At 46.2% G+C, this 17,253-nt stretch overlaps 1 protein-coding gene and 1 non-coding gene across 3 annotated transcripts; both read right to left on the bottom strand.

The window, feature by feature from the left end:
• Nucleotides 1–708: 708 nt before the first annotated feature.
• LOC137310895 (zinc finger protein 585A-like) lies at nucleotides 709–15,599 on the bottom strand. Of its 2 annotated transcripts, XR_010960214.1 has the most exons (3): nucleotides 15,440–15,599; nucleotides 5,146–7,954; nucleotides 709–1,289 (listed from the first exon to the last, which is right to left on the bottom strand). XR_010960214.1 is itself a non-coding variant. In XM_067978446.1 (2 exons), exon 2 carries the CDS (start codon nucleotides 7,599–7,601, stop codon nucleotides 5,778–5,780), a length of 1,824 nt encoding a protein of 607 aa, XP_067834547.1. In that variant the 5' UTR covers nucleotides 7,602–7,954; nucleotides 15,440–15,599; the 3' UTR covers nucleotides 709–5,777. The 2 variants fall into 2 exon arrangements, 1 of the variants encoding a protein (XP_067834547.1); XM_067978446.1 differs by having other exon boundaries at nucleotides 709–7,954.
• On the bottom strand, nucleotides 2,272–2,345 carry trnat-agu (transfer RNA threonine (anticodon AGU)). The gene has a single exon. It is a non-coding gene; the product is annotated as a tRNA-Thr (tRNA).
• Nucleotides 15,600–17,253: the final 1,654 nt, after the last annotated feature.

Below are 17,253 nucleotides of genomic sequence, written 5' to 3'. Positions count from 1 at the left end.
ACAATATCAAAATTTGTAGATGACACAAAACTTGGAAGGGTAGAGAACAGTGAGGTGGATAGACTTGAAGAGGATATGGACACGCTGGTGGCATGGACGGACACGTGGCAGATGAAGTTTAACACGGAAAAATGCGAGGTGATGCATTTCGGTGGGAAAAACGAGGAGAGGCAATATAAACGAGAGGGCACAATTCTAAAAGGGTTAGAGGAACAGAGGGATCTTGGGGTATATGTGCACAAATCGTTGAAAGTGGCAGGGCAGGTTGAGAAAGCGGTTTATAAAGCAGACGGGGTCCTGGGCTTTATAAAGAGGGGCATAGAGTAGAAAAGCATGGAAGTCATGATGAACCTTTATAAAACACTATTTCGGCCACAAATGGAATACTGTGTCCAGTTCTGGGCAGTGCACTTTTGGAAGGATGTGAAGGCCTTGAGAGGGTGCAGAGGAGATTTACTAGAATGATTCCAGGGATGAGGGACTTAAATTACATGGATAGACTGAAGACGCTGGGATTGTTCACCTTGGAACTGAGAAGGCTGAGAGGAGATTTGATGGAGATATTCAAAATCATGAAGGGCCCAGACAGAGTAGATAGAGTGAAACTGTTCCCATTGGCGGAAGGGACATGAACCAAAGGGCATAGATTTAAGGTGATTGGTAAAAGAACCAAAGGTGACATGAGTAAAAACTTCTTTACACAGCGAGTGGTTGGAATCTTTGATTTTTGTGCTTTGCATGTGATGAAATTTCATTATTTTACAGACTGTATCTTAAGAGTGGGGTTAAAAGTTCAGTGTTTTTGACGCCAGGAATCTGGTGCAGCCGTTGTTAAATTTATCAAAGCAGGCAATTGTCGCCATTTATCACAAGAACGCCCGAACTGGTTATGCGATCAAGATGAAAGTAACGCAACGAGGGACAGTTGATACAACACGAAAGGCATCGGGCTATGACAAAAATCCCCACCGTTTTGCTTTTCCAACATAAAGCGTGCGCCATTTATTCTCTGAACATAGAAACAGTCTGGTCTCGCTCACTACAGAAATCTCCATGTCACAGCGAATTCGCCTTTCAGGATCTTGTCTGTCAAGATGAATTGTGATTTCCGTGAAGCCAATGTTCCATTCCTTTATAAGTTTCATGTGCCTGCTCTCCGATCACAAGGTTTTTTTTAGTCCACAGGGTAAATGGTGGAATATCAGCTCTGCTCAGCCGGCAATGATCACGGTACATTTTCTTGCAGACAAAACACACATTGAAACCCTGGAACATTGAGGCAATGAATCCTGAGGAAAAATAAAATAAGGGCTCGAATCAATCTAACCAATAGCACCATCAAGACAAGTGAAGAGGTCACCTGCGAAACCAGTAATTCACTGAGCTAAACCTTGAGGCTGCAGTGACCAATATAACAGCTGTCTACTGTCAGTTTACTTTTCCAAAATGAATGGTTGAAACTTGCAGGAGTGAAAATCCAACGAGCCGGTCTTCACTCTTAAACCAGCAACTGTGAAGTTAAGAGAAACGTGCCAGAGAAATACTCGATTTCAGCGCGGTGTCACTGGGCCAGAGTAAAGCTCAGTTAATATGATCGCCGAGTGGCGAGAGAGTGGATTTGGAATTCCTGAGAGACCGCACTGCGCATTTTCCAGATCTGCTTGGAGCACCAATCCCTTCAATTCATCACTTACAGGGACAATTCGATTCTCGGTTTCTTTTCCCTGAACTTGACGAGATCTTAAAAATTGAGAGCGACCAATATCAAAGCGAACCTCGTCACCGACATGCTCACAGATACAGAGCGGCCACACTCTGCTTCAGTGAGATGAAAACCCAGAGCGGTTTCAAGGTCGAATGTAATTGTAAGCAAAGCTCATTCAATGAAAGTGCAGCTCATTGAGGTGCCTTTAAAGTCCTGATTGTTTGAACTGAACTTCTTCCGAAAGCGCTTGAGATTCAGGTGGAGTGATTTGGGGATTTATTTTTCCTCTTTGCAAAGTTTGAACCGCACGTCAAGATCAAAAGTCTAGGGTTAAATTAGGGCTTCTCCAGGGTATGACCCTCGAATCGAGAATTATCCCCCGACCTCAATGAGCCCAGAAACAAGAACGTGTCACTGACACATTCTATGAGAGGGCTGACTGTTTCATGAAAAGGCATTTTTGAAGAGACTTCCCGATCAGTTCTGTGTTGGCTCCTGAACAAAACACAAACACCGCACTGTGTGTTTTTCCGTCTAAGATTCACTAAACACCACGAATTAAACAAAGGCACTGCTGGGAGTTGAACCCAGGATCTCTTGTTTACTGAACAAGCGCTTTAACCAACTAAGCCACGGTGCCAAGTCATGGTACTGTTGCCCACCTCCTCTCATTAATATCTATCAGCTACACATCACATTCTGTTGGGGGTTCAGACTGTTTGATCTTTGTCGATTTCGCTTGCCCGTTTCCCTGTGAATCCCGATACTGACTGCGTTTCAGGCTGTGTTTATCTTTCTGTGTCCATCAGTGCTTTGATAGACGAATGAATATTTGTGCTTGTGTTTGTTACTTTAAATAAATTCGGGATGGACAATTCTCGCTCTGACACTGAAGAACTAATTGAGTAAATTTCACAGTGAAGAGTTGTTTATTGTGGTGCTGAAACGAAAAAACGTAAAAGGTGCAAAGAGGGAAAACGAGAAAAACTTGTGAGTGAAATTAAGGACAACTTTCAAAGTTTTTACACGTACATTAAGAGAAAGAAGGGTGACGAAGAGTAATGTGGGCCCCTTAAAGACAAATGGAGGTGATATTGTAATTGAAAAATCAGGAAATAGCAGCCTTTTTTGACACTCACAGAAAAGCATGAGGATAATGTACCAGAGACACGAGGAAAACTGAAAATAAATCAAGGGGATTCAGTGCAAGTAAAATAATGGTATTGGAGAAAACAATTCGACGAAAGATAAACAAATCTCCAGGACCTGATGTTTACCATCCCAGGGGACTAAGGGGAACAGGTGAGGAAATTGTATATGCTTTTGTCATGATCGTTCAAAACTCTCTTGATTCAGGAATAATTCCATGGATTGAAAAAACTCAAATGTCATTCCATTATATAGGAAGGGTAGGAGAGATAAAACAGGAAATTATAGACCGATTAGTCTGACGTCTGTTGTGGGGAAGTTACCAGAATCTGTTATTAGGGAAAGAATGACTGAGCACTTGGATAAACATGAATTGATCAGAGAGAGCCAGCATGGATTTGTAAAGTGCAAGTTAAGTCTAACAAAACTTTTTGAAGATGTAACTAACGTGGTAAATAATGGAGTGTCTATGGGGGTTATGTGTATATTGACTTCCAGAGGCATTCGTTAAGGTTTAGCATCAGAGACTGTTAACAGAAATGAGAACATGTGGAATTCAAAGCAACCCATTGACATGGGGAGGGAGTTGGTTTGGAGGTAGGAGACAGAGAGTAGGGTTAATGGGTATGTACTCAAATTGACAGGATGTGATTAGTGGTGTCCCCCAGGGATCTGTATAAATGAGGCAGATAAAGGAATAGAGAGCGGTATATCCAGGTTTGTCGACGACACCAAGTTTGGGTGCACAGTGAGTAGTGTAGATGGGAGGATAAAGTTACAAAGGGAAATTGATAGATTCAGTGAGTTGGTAAAACTGTGTCAGATGGAGCTTACATAGAATTACATCGAATGTACATCACAGAAACAGGCAATTCGGCCCAACTAGACTATACCAGTGTTTATGCTGCAGACGAGCCTCCTCCAACCCCTCTTCATCTCACCCTATGAGCAAACCCGAATATTCCTTTCTCCTCCATGTGTTTATCCAGCTTCCCTGTAAATGCATCCATGCGATTCGCCTTAACTACTCCTTGTGGTGGCGAGCTGCACATTCTAACGCCTCTCTGGATAAATATGTTTCTCTTGAATGCCAGATTGGATTTATTGATGACTATTATATTCATGGCCCTAAGTTCTGACGTCCCCACTCCCAACAGTACAAACACCTTATCTACATCTGACCTATCAAACCCTTGCATAATCTTAAAGTCCTGTATCAGGTCAGCCTCAGCTTTCTCTTTTCGATACAAAAGAGCCCCAGACTGTTCAAAGTTTCAATCTGGGGAAATGTGAGACCATCCACTTTGGCCCGAAGCAAGATAAATCAGAGTATTTTCAAAATGGTGAGAAGCCAGGAACTGTGGGTGAGCAGAGATACTTCGGGAAATCAGGAAGAGTTGGCAGACAGGTGCAAAAAATAATTAAAATGGCTAATGGAATATCGGCCTTTATCTCAAGGGAACTGGAATTCAAAAGGGTGGAAGTTATGTTAGAATTCTATAAACTCTGCTAAGGCCACATTTAGAGTACGGCATTCAGTCCTGGGCACCAGACCTCAGGAAGGATATATTGGCCTTGCAGGAGGTGCAGCGCAGAAAGACCAGAATGATACCGGGGCTAAAATGGTTACATTATGAGGGCAAGTTGCGTGGACAAGGTTTGTATTTCCTCGTGTATAGAGGATTAAGTGGTGATGTAATTCAGGTGTTGAAGGTGATTCAATGATCCAATGGTGGGTGTGTGAGTTGGTGCTGAATCGGTCCCCTTCAGTGAAGAGAGGGTCAGCGGGCGCCTGACAGACACGGCTCGGAACGGGACTCGCTTCTCTCCGGCGGCAGCGGCTGGTTTAGAGAGATCTCTCTGTCTGCTGCTGTTACTCCGCCTCCCGCACTCTGGGAGAACCGCGGAGGTCGGTCCTCATTTTCTCTTATGGATCCGGCTCCATCCGTTTACTGTTGACGGGAGTGCGTCTGATACCAAGTCAGTCAGAAGCGGGTGCAAATCACAACATAGGCACAGGCCCAAGGACTGGGGACTGGTTTGATATTGGGTCCTTTTTAAGGGATAGGCTGTAGAATGTTTGAATAATAATAAAGATCATAATTAACTTTGATACAATGAAGTTTTTTTCAGTTATTTCCCATTTCCACCCTCACCAGTTTTATACAGTAACAGGTAACAATGTTTGAGGGATGTGATGTCCAGTGTTGGTGGAATCAGTGTAATTTAACTTGATACATTGAAGAATCTCTTGTCTATCCCAGGCTCTTACCTTAGGTTTAGACCCTCACCTAGTTTAAAATTGGTCACTCACTGATATAAATAAACCAGTAACAATCCTGAAACCTCAGCGGGGATATTTGTTCCGATACTTAATGACGGTCCCAATTTCCACTGAAATTCTCAATCAGCAAATCCCAGAGGCTGTTTCGGGTTTGACAAACTGTGAAACAGATTGTTTTAAAAGCCGGAAAGAGGGAAAAACTGGTGGTTGATATGAAGTGTTATACATTATCTCTTTCTGTTTCAGATTTACAATTTCTCTTTGTGTGTTACTGACAGGAGAGGCTATAACGGAGCCCAGTGACTGGGTAACGAGCTGCACTGAGTCATTGGCCTGTGTTACAGACCGGCTCGTTGGACCTGCTCATTTCGTGAACTCGCTGGTGTCTCAGCACGTGTGATGACTGAGTGAATCCCTTCCCACACACGGAGCAGGTGAACAGTCTCTCAACCAATGGGCATGCGATGATGTGACAGCAGTTCATTTCTGCTTTTAAAGCTCTTCTCACAGTCACTGCATTAAAAGGTCACTCAATAGTGTGAACAAGTTAATGTTTCAGAAAGTGGGATGATCGAGTGAATCTCTTCCCACACACGGAGCAGGTGAACAGTCTCTCCCCAGTGTGAGTGCGTCGATGTCTCAGCAGTTCGTTTCTGATTTTAAATCTCTTCCCACAGTCAGAACATTTAAAGGTCTCTCAGTGTGAACTCGGTGGTGTTTCAGCAGGGAGGATGACCAAGCGAATCCCTTCCCACACACTGAGCAGGTGAACGGCCTCTCCCCAGTGTGGGTGCGTTGGTGTGTCAGCAGATTAAATTTGCTTTTATACCTCTTCTCACAGTCAGAACATTGAAACGGTCTCTCATCGGAGTGAACTCGCTGGTGTCTCAGCAGGTTGGATGACCGAGTGAATCTCTTCCCACACACGGAGCAGGTGAACGGCCTCTCCCCAGTGTGAACTCGCTGGTGTTTCAGCAGGGTGGATGACCCAGCGAATCCCTTCCCATACACAGAGCAGGAGAACGGCCTCTCCCCAGTGTGAGTGCGTTGGTGTATCAGCAGATTAAATTTGCTTTTAAACCTCTTCTCACAGACAGAACATTTAAAAGGTCTCTCATCGGAGTGAACTTGCTGGTGTCTCAGCAGGATGAATGACCGAGTGAATCTCATCCCACACAAGGTGCAAGTGAACGGCCTCTCCCCAGTGTGAACTCGCTGGTGTTTCAGCAGGTTGGATGACTGAGTGAATCTCTTCCCACACACGGTGCAGATGAACGGCCTCTCCCCAGTGTGGGTGCGTTGGTGTCTCAGCAGTTCAATTTTGCTTTTAAACCTCTTCTTACAGTCAGAACACTTAAAAGATCTCTCATCAGAGTGAACTCGCTGGTGTGTCAGCAGGATGGATGACCGAGTGAATCTCTTCCCACACAAGGAGCAGGTGAACGGCCTCTCCCCAGTGTGGGTACGTTGGTGTATCAGCAGATTAATTTTGCTTTTAAACCTCATCTCACAGTCAGAACATTTAAAAGGTCTCTCATCGGAGTGAACTCGCTGGTGTGTCAGCAGGATGGATGACCGAGTGAATCTCTTCCCACACAAGGAGCAGGTGAACGGCCTCTCCCCAGTGTGAACTCGCTGGTGTGTCAGCAGGATGGACGACTGAGTGAATCTCTTCCCACACACGGTGCAGATGAACGGTCTCTCCCCAGTGTGAGTGCGTTGGTGTCTCAGCAGTTCAATTTTGCTTTTAAACCTCTTCTCACAGTCAGAACATTTAAAAGGCCTCTCCCCAGCGTGAGCTCGCTGGTGTGTCAGAAGCTCAGATGACCAAGTGAATCCCTTCCCACACACAGAGCAGATGAACGGTCTCTCCCCAGTGTGAGTGCGTTGGTGTGACAGCAGATTACTTTTGCTTTGAAACCTCTTCTCACAGTCAGAACATTTAAAAGGTCTCTCATCGGAGTGAAGTCGCTGGTGTGTCAGCAGGGTGGATGACCGAGTGTATCCCTTCCCGCACACGGAGCAGGTGAACGGCCTCTCCCCAGTGTGAACTCGCTGGTGTGTCAGGAGGAGGGATGACTGAGTGAATCCCTTCCCACACACGGAGCAGGTGAACGGTCTCTCCCCAGTGTGAACTCGCTGGTGTTTCAGGAGGAGGGATGACTGAGTGAATCCCTTCCCACACTCGGAGCAGGTGAACGGCCTCACCCCAGTGTGGGTACATTGGTGTGTCAGCAGGTTCCTTTTGCATTGAAACCTTTTCTCACAGTCAGAACATTTAAAAGGTCTCTCATCAGAGTGAACTCGCTGGTGTGTCAGGAGGCCGGATGACTGAGCGAATCCCTTCCCACACACGGAGCAGGTGAACGGCCTCTCCCCAGTGTGACTGTGTTGATGAATTTCCAGCCTGGATGGGTAATTGAATCCCTTCCCACAGTCCCCACATTTCCACGGTTTCTCCATGGTCTGGGTGTCCTTGTGTCTCTCCAGGTTGATGATCAGTTGAAGCCTCGTCCACACACAGAACACGTGTACGGTTTCTCCCCGCTGTGAACGGTGCGATGTTTTTTCTGGCTGTGTAACTGGTTGAAGCTCTTTCCACAGTCAGTGCACTGGAACACTCTCACTCAGGTGTGTGTGTGTCTCGGTGCTTTTCCACTCACACTGATGTCTAAAATCATCTCCCACAGACAGAACAGACAAACATTTCTCCTTCCACATTCAAAGGTCGATGATATTCAGGTCCTGATGAATCGAGTGTCTCTGTCAGATCTTGACGTGATCTTTGGTTTGAGTTTCCCTCTGCAAATCCTCCCCTGTAAAAGGAGTTTATAAAAGTTATCACTGTAATTACAGGATAGAAATTCAGATCAGATAACTTTACTTTCTATGGAACATTATTTCCTCTCTCATTCCTCAAAGCTGTAAATCCCCGTCCCACACACTCTCCCTCCTCCCTGTGCTGAAATCCAAACCCATCGCATCATCTTTCAGTGGCCCTAAACCATAAGTGAAAGGGTGTGAGAGAGTGTGAGAGAGTGAGTGTGAGAGAGTGTGAGTGTGTGAAAGAGTGTGAGAGAGTGTGAGTACAGCAGTGGGCTCGATGTGGAGAATGAAGTGGGGCAGGTGGAGCATGTTTCAGTGGGGCAGCAGTGATCATAATCTCATTTGGTTTAGAACAGTTATGGAAAAGGACAGGGGACAGTCAAATGTGAAAATTCTTAACTGGAGGAGGGCTAATTCCAGTGAGTTAAAAAGGGATCTTGTCCAGGTGGATTGGTATCAAAAATTGGCAGGCAGAACAGTAATTGAACAGTGGGAGGCCTTCAAGGAGGAGTTGGTTTGGGTACAGAGTAGACAGATTCCCACGAGGAGGAAAGGAACAGCATCCAAAGCTAGAGCTCCCTGGATGACGAAAGGTATAGAGATCACCATTTCTCCTTCATTTACAGACGCCCCCTGACCGATCACCATTTCTCCTTCATTTACAGACGCTCCCTGACCGATCACCATTTCTCCTTCATTTACAGACGCTCCCTGACCGATCACCATTTCTCCTTCATTTACAGACGCTCCCTGACCGATCACCATTCCTCCTTCATTTACAGACGCTCCCTGACCGATCACCATTTCTCCTTCATTTACAGACGCTCCCTGACCGACCTCCATTTCTCCTTCATTTACAGACGCTCCCTGACCGATCCCCATTTCTCCTTCATTTACAGACGCTCCCTGACCGATCACCATTTCTCCTTCATTTACAGACGCTCCCTGACCGATCCCCATTTCCCCTTCATTTCCCGGCGGGTAGTGAGGGGGGGATAATGTTCACTGTTTTATATTCGGGTCTGGGGCCGCACTCGGGGTTTGTAAAGCCTGAGCCTGGGCCTGAGCCCGGACCCGGGCCCCGGGGTTTATTGATCCTCTTGCTCCGATCCTCTGACCTGCACCGAACGCGCTCCTCCCGCAGCCTCGACTGGCCGCGCATGCTCAGGACACACTGACCGGTAATGAGTCACTACTGCGCCTGCGCACTGGGCTCCACTGATTCAGATAGGGCACAATCTGTACCGCGCTGCATGCTGGGTGATGCAGCCGCCATTGATGATCTTAATATCAGGCCGGAAAACAAAGACATTGGAAGCAGATAATTCAAGTGTTTAATTTATTTTCTAAATAATTGAATCGTTCAATTCATTAAATAATCAATTGTTTAATTTATTACGTAAACAATTCAATAGTTTAATTCATTATATAAATATTCCTTTGTTTAATTTATTATGTAAAGAATTCAATATTTCGTTGAATTATTTATATAATAAATTAAAGACGAGACTTCTTTATGTAATAAAGTAAACAATTGATTATGTGTATGTATATAATAAATGAAACACTTGATTATTTATATAATAAATGAAACACTTGATTATTTATATGATAAATAATGTTTTGAAAGTCTTCATTCAATAAATTAAATAATGGATTATTGATATGATTAAATAAACACTTGAATCTTTGTATGATAAGTTAAACCTGTGAATTAATTATATAATTTAAACACGACCTCTTTATATAATAAATTTAACACGTGTGATTTATGTAATAAATTAAGCTGTTGAATTATTTATATAATAAATTAAACACGAATTATTTATATAATGAATTAAACCATTGTTTCTTCATAGAATAAATTTAACACTTGAATTATTTATATAATAAATTAAAGAATTGATTTTTTATATAATAAATTAGACATGCATTATTATATAATAAATTAAACTATTGAATTATTTGGATACTTAAGTTATTATGAAAATAATTCAATAGTTTAATTTAACAACTGACGTAGTTATGTAAGAAATTAAACAATTGATTATTTATATAATGAATTAAACTATTGAATTATTTGTATAATAAATGAAACAGTTGAATTATCTAAATAATAAATTAAACAAATGAAGTATTTACGTAATAAATTATACACTTGAATGCTTCATATAATAAATTAAACACTTGTTTATTTGTATAATAAATTCACCAATTGAATTATTTATACAATAAATTAAACAACGGAGCTATTTACATCGTAAATTATACACTTCAATTATTATATAATTAAACTACTGAATTATTGATCAAATATATTAATCAATTTAATTATTCATATAATAAATTAAACAATTCAATAATTTACATAAAAATTAAACACTTGAATTATTTATAATGTTAAACAATTGAACTATTTACATAATAAATTTAGCTATTGAATTTTTTATACAATAAATTAAACTCTTGGTTATTTACATAATAAATTAATCAATCGAATAATTTAAACTATTGACTTCTCTTTGTAATAAATGAAACATTTGAAGTATTCATTTAATAAATTAAACACTTGAAAACAATTAAATTATTGATATAATAAAATAAGCAATTCATTATTTATTTAATGAATTAAAATATTGAGTTATTTATATTACATTTTAAACTTTTCAATTATTTATATAATAAATGAAGCCAGCTTGGACAAAATGGAGGCAAGTGCAGAGTCCGTCTTGGACAAAATGGCGGCCGGCGCGGCCACCATCTTGGAAAAAATGGCAGCAAGCACGGCCGCCATCTTGGAAAACATGGCGGCAGCGCAATGGCGGCAAGCACGGCCACCATCTTGGAAAAAATGGCCACCGCCGCCGCCATCTTATCAGATGGCGGCAAGCGGCCGACAGAGTGTCCCCAGTGATCCCGCAGTGACCCCAGAATGTCCCAGTGACCCCAGAGTGATGCCGGGGTCCCAGAGTGCACCCAGTCAGCCCAGAGTGAGGCCAGGGTGCAGCCGGGGATCCCAGAGCGAGGCCAGAGCGGCGGCCTTTGCGTTTGGGCCACCAGAACAACCACCACCACAACTGTACTGTACGTGTACAGCACAGAGTGGGTAAAAGGGAACGATTCACTCCTGTCTGGTACTGTACGGCCCGTGTGTGTCTCAGTGTCAGCTCCTGTACATGTACAGCACACAGTGGGTAAAAGGGAACGATTCACTCCTGTCTGGTACTGTACGGCCCGTGTGTGTCTCAGTGTGAGCTCCTGTTCATGTACAGCACACAGTGGGTAAAAGGGAACGATTCACTGAGAGATTGCAATGTTGAGTGTAACGGTTATTTGAGGGGTTCAGTCCCTAAACGGGCTGTGTTTTGACAGACACTTTTTACAGTAAGGAGTTGAGTTTAGTTTAGGGAGGTGGGTACAATCCGTGTCTGGGACTCACTGGCCCTGTGAAATATTGAATTTTGCTCACAATATGGTGTGTTTGGATTAATGGGGGACAAGGTTTAACTCCACTGGGCTGGATTGTTTTATAAATCTCTCATTGACTGGGTCCTTCAGACCAGGATGGGAGCTGCTTCTCTCTCTCTGTAAACACCCTGAGGCAGTGAAACACTCTCTGACAAACTGTTCACACGAACCAACCCATCAGACATGGGGAATAGACAAATACCTGGGACTGGAAATGAGCCTCCCACCAACAGAGCAGAGAGAAGGAGGAAATCATCACACCTTCAAGATCTGGATCGGTTTTGTCTTTGGAGCAGGTTCTGGTTAATTTTACTGCTTTAAAGTTATGTTATGGGACCAGTGAGACACACACACACACACACACACACACACACACACTGTACAGTCAGGAGACACGTGTCCCTTGCACAGACATTGGGTTTGAATTGAGCTGAGCTGTGCCACAAATGAATATGGGATTAAAATCTCAAATTCCAATCAGTTTGCTCCCGAGCTTCCCCATGTGTCTGTGTGGTTCCATTACAATACAATTTCACATGGGAGACTGCGAAAAACACAGCGGGAGAGTGGGAGATAGGCAGAGAGACAGCGAGGGGGACAGATAAGTAGTGAGGAAAACAGAGAGAGAGAGAAAGAGAGCGAGGGGGAGAGAGATAGAAAGAGAACGAGAGAGAGACAGAGAAAAAGGCAAAGACAGGGCGAGAGAGGCAGAGAGAGCGAGACAGAGAGAGGGATAAAGAGGCAGAGGGATAAAGAGGCAGAGGGATAAAGAGGCAGAGGGACAGAGAGAGAGGGACAGAGAGAAAGGGACAGAGAGAGAGGGACAGAGAGAGAGGGACAGAGAGAGAGGGACAGAGAGAGAGGGACAGAGAGAGAAGGACAGAGAGAGAAGGACAGAGAGAGAAGGACAGAGAGAGAAGGACAGAGAGAGAAGGACAGAGAGAGAAGGACAGAGAGAGAAGGACAGAGAGAGAAGGACAGAGAGAGAAGGACAGAGAGAGAAGGACAGAGAGAGAAGGACAGAGAGAGAAGGACAGAGAGAGAAGGACAGAGAGAGAAGGACAGAGAGAGAAGGACAGAGAGAGAAGGACAGAGAGAGAAGGACAGAGAGAGAAGGACAGAGAGAGAAGGACAGAGAGAGAAGGACAGAGAGAGAAGGACAGAGAGAGAAGGACAGAGAGAGAAGGACAGAGAGAGAAGGACAGAGAGAGAAGGACAGAGAGAGAAGGACAGAGAGAGAAGGACAGAGAGAGAAGGACAGAGAGAGAAGGACAGAGAGAGAAGGACAGAGAGAGAAGGACAGAGAGAGAAGGACAGAGAGAGAAGGACAGAGAGAGAAGGACAGAGAGAGAAGGACAGAGAGAGAAGGACAGAGAGAGAAGGACAGAGAGAGAAGGACAGAGAGAGAAGGACAGAGAGAGAAGGACAGAGAGAGAAGGACAGAGAGAGAAGGACAGAGAGAGAAGGACAGAGAGAGAAGGACAGAGAGAGAAGGACAGAGAGAGAGAAGGACAGAGAGAAGGACAGAGAGAGAGAAGGACAGAGAGAGAAGGACAGAGAGAGAAGGACAGAGAGAGAAGGACAGAGAGAGAAGGACAGAGAGAGAAGGACAGAGAGAGAAGGACAGAGAGAGAAGGACAGAGAGAGAAGGACAGAGAGAGAAGGACAGAGAGAGAAGGACAGAGAGAGAAGGACAGAGAGAGAAGGACAGAGAGAGAAGGACAGAGAGAGAAGGACAGAGAGAGAAGGACAGAGAGAGAAGGACAGAGAGAGAAGGACAGAGAGAGAAGGACAGAGAGAGAGAAGGACAGAGAGAGAGAAGGACAGAGAGAGAAGGACAGAGAGAGAGAAGGACAGAGAGAGAAGGACAGAGAGAGAAGGACAGAGAGAGAAGGACAGAGAGAGAAGGACAGAGAGAGAAGGACAGAGAGAGAAGGACAGAGAGAGAAGGACAGAGAGAGAAGGACAGAGAGAGAAGGACAGAGAGAGAAGGACAGAGAGAGAAGGACAGAGAGAGAAGGACAGAGAGAGAAGGACAGAGAGAGAAGGACAGAGAGAGAAGGACAGAGAGAGAAGGACAGAGAGGCAAAGAGAGAGAGAGGCAGAGACAGAAAAAGACAGAGAGAGTGGGGGGAGAGAGAGAGAATAACAGAGAGAGAGGCAGAGAGATCAAGAGAAAATGACAGAGAGGGGAGAGAGGCAGAGAAAGATAGAGGAACAGAGAGTGAGAGAAAAAGACAGAGCGAGGGGGAGAGAGAGTGTGAGGGGGTCTCCTGCCAGAAAGTGGGACGTGTGTCGGTGAGGGTCCTGCAGGGTGTTTGGGTGATGTGCCTGTCATGGTTGAATAGCTGCCAGTGTGTGTGACCTATGAGTTGTGGGTGTGCGGCTTGCAACAGTGGTAATGTGTGAGGGTGAGAGGAAGCATCTGAGTGAAAGAGTTTATTGCGAGGTGGGAGATGGGGGCCCTCCCTTGCTGGTGAGAAGCCATTAAACAGCCCAGAGAGGCCTGGCTGCTCGCGGGAATCGGGTAAATCACCAGGCAGGACCAATCCACTCTCTGCCTCTCTACCACACTCTCTGCCCCTCTCTCTCTTTTTATCTCTCTCTATCCCCCTCTCTCCTTCTGCCTCTCGCACTGTCTGTTTTTCTCTCTCTGACTCTCTCCCCGCTCTGCCTTTTTCTCTCTCTCTCTCTGCCTCTCGCCCCTCTCTCTCTGTCCTTTTCTCTCTCTCTGCCCCTCTCTCTGTTGTCTCTCTGAATTTCTCTTGATTGAAAAGTACTCAGGTACGGTACGGCCCGTGTGTGTCTCAGTGTCAGCTCCTGTACATGCACAGCACACAGTGGGTAAAAGGGAACGATTCACTGAGAGATTGCAATGTTGAGTGTAACGGTTATTTGAGGGGTTCAGTCCCGAAACGGGCTGTGTTTTGACAGACACTTTTTAAAGGAGTTGAGTTTAGTTTAGGGAGGTGGGTACAATCCGTGTCTGGGACTCACTGGCCCTGTGAAATATTGAATTTTGCTCACAATATGGTGTGTTTGGATTAATGGGGGACAAGGTTTAACTGCACTGGGCTGGATTGTTTTATAAATCTCTCATTGACTGGGTCCTTCAGACCAGGATGGGAGCTGCTTCTCTCTCTCTCTCTCTGGAAACACCCTGAGGCAGTGAAACACTCTCTGACAAACTGTTCACAGGAACCAACCCATCAGACATGGGGAATAGACAAAAAACTGGGACTGGAAATGAGCCTCCCACCAACAGAGCAGAGAGAAGGAGGAAATCATCACACCTTCAAGATCTGGATCGGTTTTGTCTTTGGAGCAGGTTCGGGTTAATTTTACTGCTTTAAAGTTATGTTATGGGACCAGTGAGACTGAGACACACACACACACACACACACACACAGACTGTACAGTCAGGAGACACGTGATCCTTGTACAGACACTGGGTTTGAATTGAGCTGAGCTGTGCCACAAATGAATATGGGATTAAAATCTCAAATTCCAATCAGTTTGCTCCCGAGCTTCCCCATGTGTCTGTGTGGTTCCATTACAATACAATTTCACATGGGGGCCCAAAATGGCTTCGGAATTAACACTATTTCTTTCTGAGTTGTCAGTGACCTTTTCAAAAATTAAACTTCAAACTCAGAAAACATTTGGAGGCTGTTTTCACATTTGGGCCCTCTGGGTGCTGCAGGACGCTCCCTGAAAGAGTTTTTAATTTCAATTAAGACCCGAGATATGTCACATTGTCAGCCTCTGAATAATAGTTTGATCCACTTTGTGTTATTTCTGAAAAGTTGCACTTGCAATGAACGAAGGGAGGAATTTGGGATCGAACAGATGCTGATATTCTGTCGGACGGTCGGTACTGAGGGAGCGCTGCACTGTCAGACGGTCAGTGTTTGTCTCAGTGTCAGCTCCTGTATAATGTCCCAGTGATCCTCCAGTGTCCCCAGAATGTCCCAGTGATCCCCCAGAGTAACCCAGACATTACTCACGTGGCCCCCATCGGGTCCAGGCTGCGGTGAAGGTCTCAGTCAGTCAGTCCCCAGCGGTGAGAACGATTCTTGGCCCAGTATTCCTCCTTCTCACAAAATGTCTCTTTCTGGATCATCTCCTTGCAGCATTTCATCGAAATGTTTCCTGAGGAGGGAGAGAGAGGGAATTGATTAAAATACAAAAGCAAGGGATAAAAAAGGCACAGCAAGAGCCCAGAGCTTCCTCTCCTCCCACTCCCCCTCTCTCCCCCCTCCCTCTCCCAGTTACACCGACAATCCCTCAGCACCAACACTGAGACACAAATCCCGATTACAAACCAGAGAATCTAAAGAGAGAGAAAAGTTGGGAGAGAGACAGAGAGAGAAATACACCCAGGACAGGCTGGAGGACCCCGGCAGACTGAGAGATTGTCCCCGCCCCTGGGGAGGGTTTGGGACGAGACACACGGCCATCCCCTACCCCCGGGGAGCTCCCTGCTTCAGCCTTTGAGATATTAGACTGAATCTCAATGTGTCTCCCTCAGGGACCTGTCCGTTCTCATGTTAATCCAGGGACAGCCCAGGGCAGGACTGGTTTGACCAGGAGACCTGTCTGCTGGAATGAGCCACATTTCAAGGACCTATTTTACTGATTTGAAACCCTCACAGCCTGTCTCCCCCTCTTCCCTCACCCCAAACCGAGTCCCCCCACCCTCAGCCTGTCTCTCCCTCTTCCCTCACCCCAAACCGAGTCCCCCCACCCTCAGCCTGTCTCCCCCTCTTCCCTCACCCCAAACCGAGTCCCCCCACCCTCAGCCTGTCTCCCCCTCTTCCCTCACCCCAAACCGAGTCCCCCCCCACCCTCAGCCTGTCTCCCCCTCTTCCCTCACCCCAAACCGAGTCCCCCCCACCCTCAGCCTGTCTCCCCCTCTTCCCTCACCCCAAACCGAGTCCCTCCCACCCTCAGCCTGTCTCCCCCTCTTCCCTCACCCCAAACCGAGTCCCCCCACCCTCAGCCTGTCTCCCCCTCTTCCCTCACCCCAAACCGAGTCACCCCCACCCTCAGCCTGTCTCCCCCTCTTCCCTCACCCCAAACAGAGTCCCCCCCACCCTCAGCCTGTCTCCCCCTCTTCCCTCACCCCAAACCGAGTCCCTCCCACCCTCAGCCTGTCTCCCCCCTCTTCCCTCACCCCAAACCGAGTCCCCCCACCCTCAGCCTGTCTCCCCCTCTTCCCTCACCCCAAACCGAGTCCCCCCCACCCTCAGCCTGTCTCCCCCTCTTCCCTCACTCCAAACCGAGTCCCCCCCACCCTCAGCCTGTCTCCCCTCTTCCCTCACCCCAAACCGAGTCCCCCCCACCCTCAGCCTGTCTCCCCCTCTTCCCTCACCCCAAACCGAGTCCCCCCCACCCTCAGCCTGTCTCCCCCTCTTCCCTCACCCCAAACCGAGTCCCCCCCACCCTCAGCCTGTCTCCCCCTCTTCCCTCACCCCAAACCGAGTCACCCCCACCCTCAGCCTGTCTCCCCCTCTTCCCTCACCCCAAACCGAGTCACCCCCACCCTCAGCCTGTCTCCCCCTCTTCCCTCACCTCAAACCGAGTCCCCCCCACCCTCAGCCTGTCTCCCCCCCTCCCCTCGTGACCCAAACACCCCGGGGACCTCCGTCACATCCCACCCTGCCCGGCGTCCACATTTAAAGAACTAAAGTTGGGCGGAATCTGCTCCGAATACACAAGGGCTGCAGAGCTGGAATGGCTGCTGTTTCTCAGACAGTGTTTGACCATTTCATTCTCTCTGTGTGTTTACTGTAAAGAGCTGTGGAGGGAGCAGGGACTA

The sequence above is a fragment of the Heptranchias perlo genome, unplaced genomic scaffold (assembly GCF_035084215.1).
Source record: "Heptranchias perlo isolate sHepPer1 unplaced genomic scaffold, sHepPer1.hap1 HAP1_SCAFFOLD_289, whole genome shotgun sequence".
NCBI lineage: Eukaryota > Metazoa > Chordata > Chondrichthyes > Hexanchiformes > Hexanchidae > Heptranchias > Heptranchias perlo.
Note: the sequence above shows the minus strand (reverse complement) of the source record. Positions and strands in the feature narration are given on the sequence as shown.

Coding starts and splice junctions, on each gene's coding strand:
- LOC137310895 (XM_067978446.1), bottom strand. CDS start 7,601: ATGGAGAAACCGTGGAAATGTGGGGACTGTGGGAAGGGATTCAATTAC.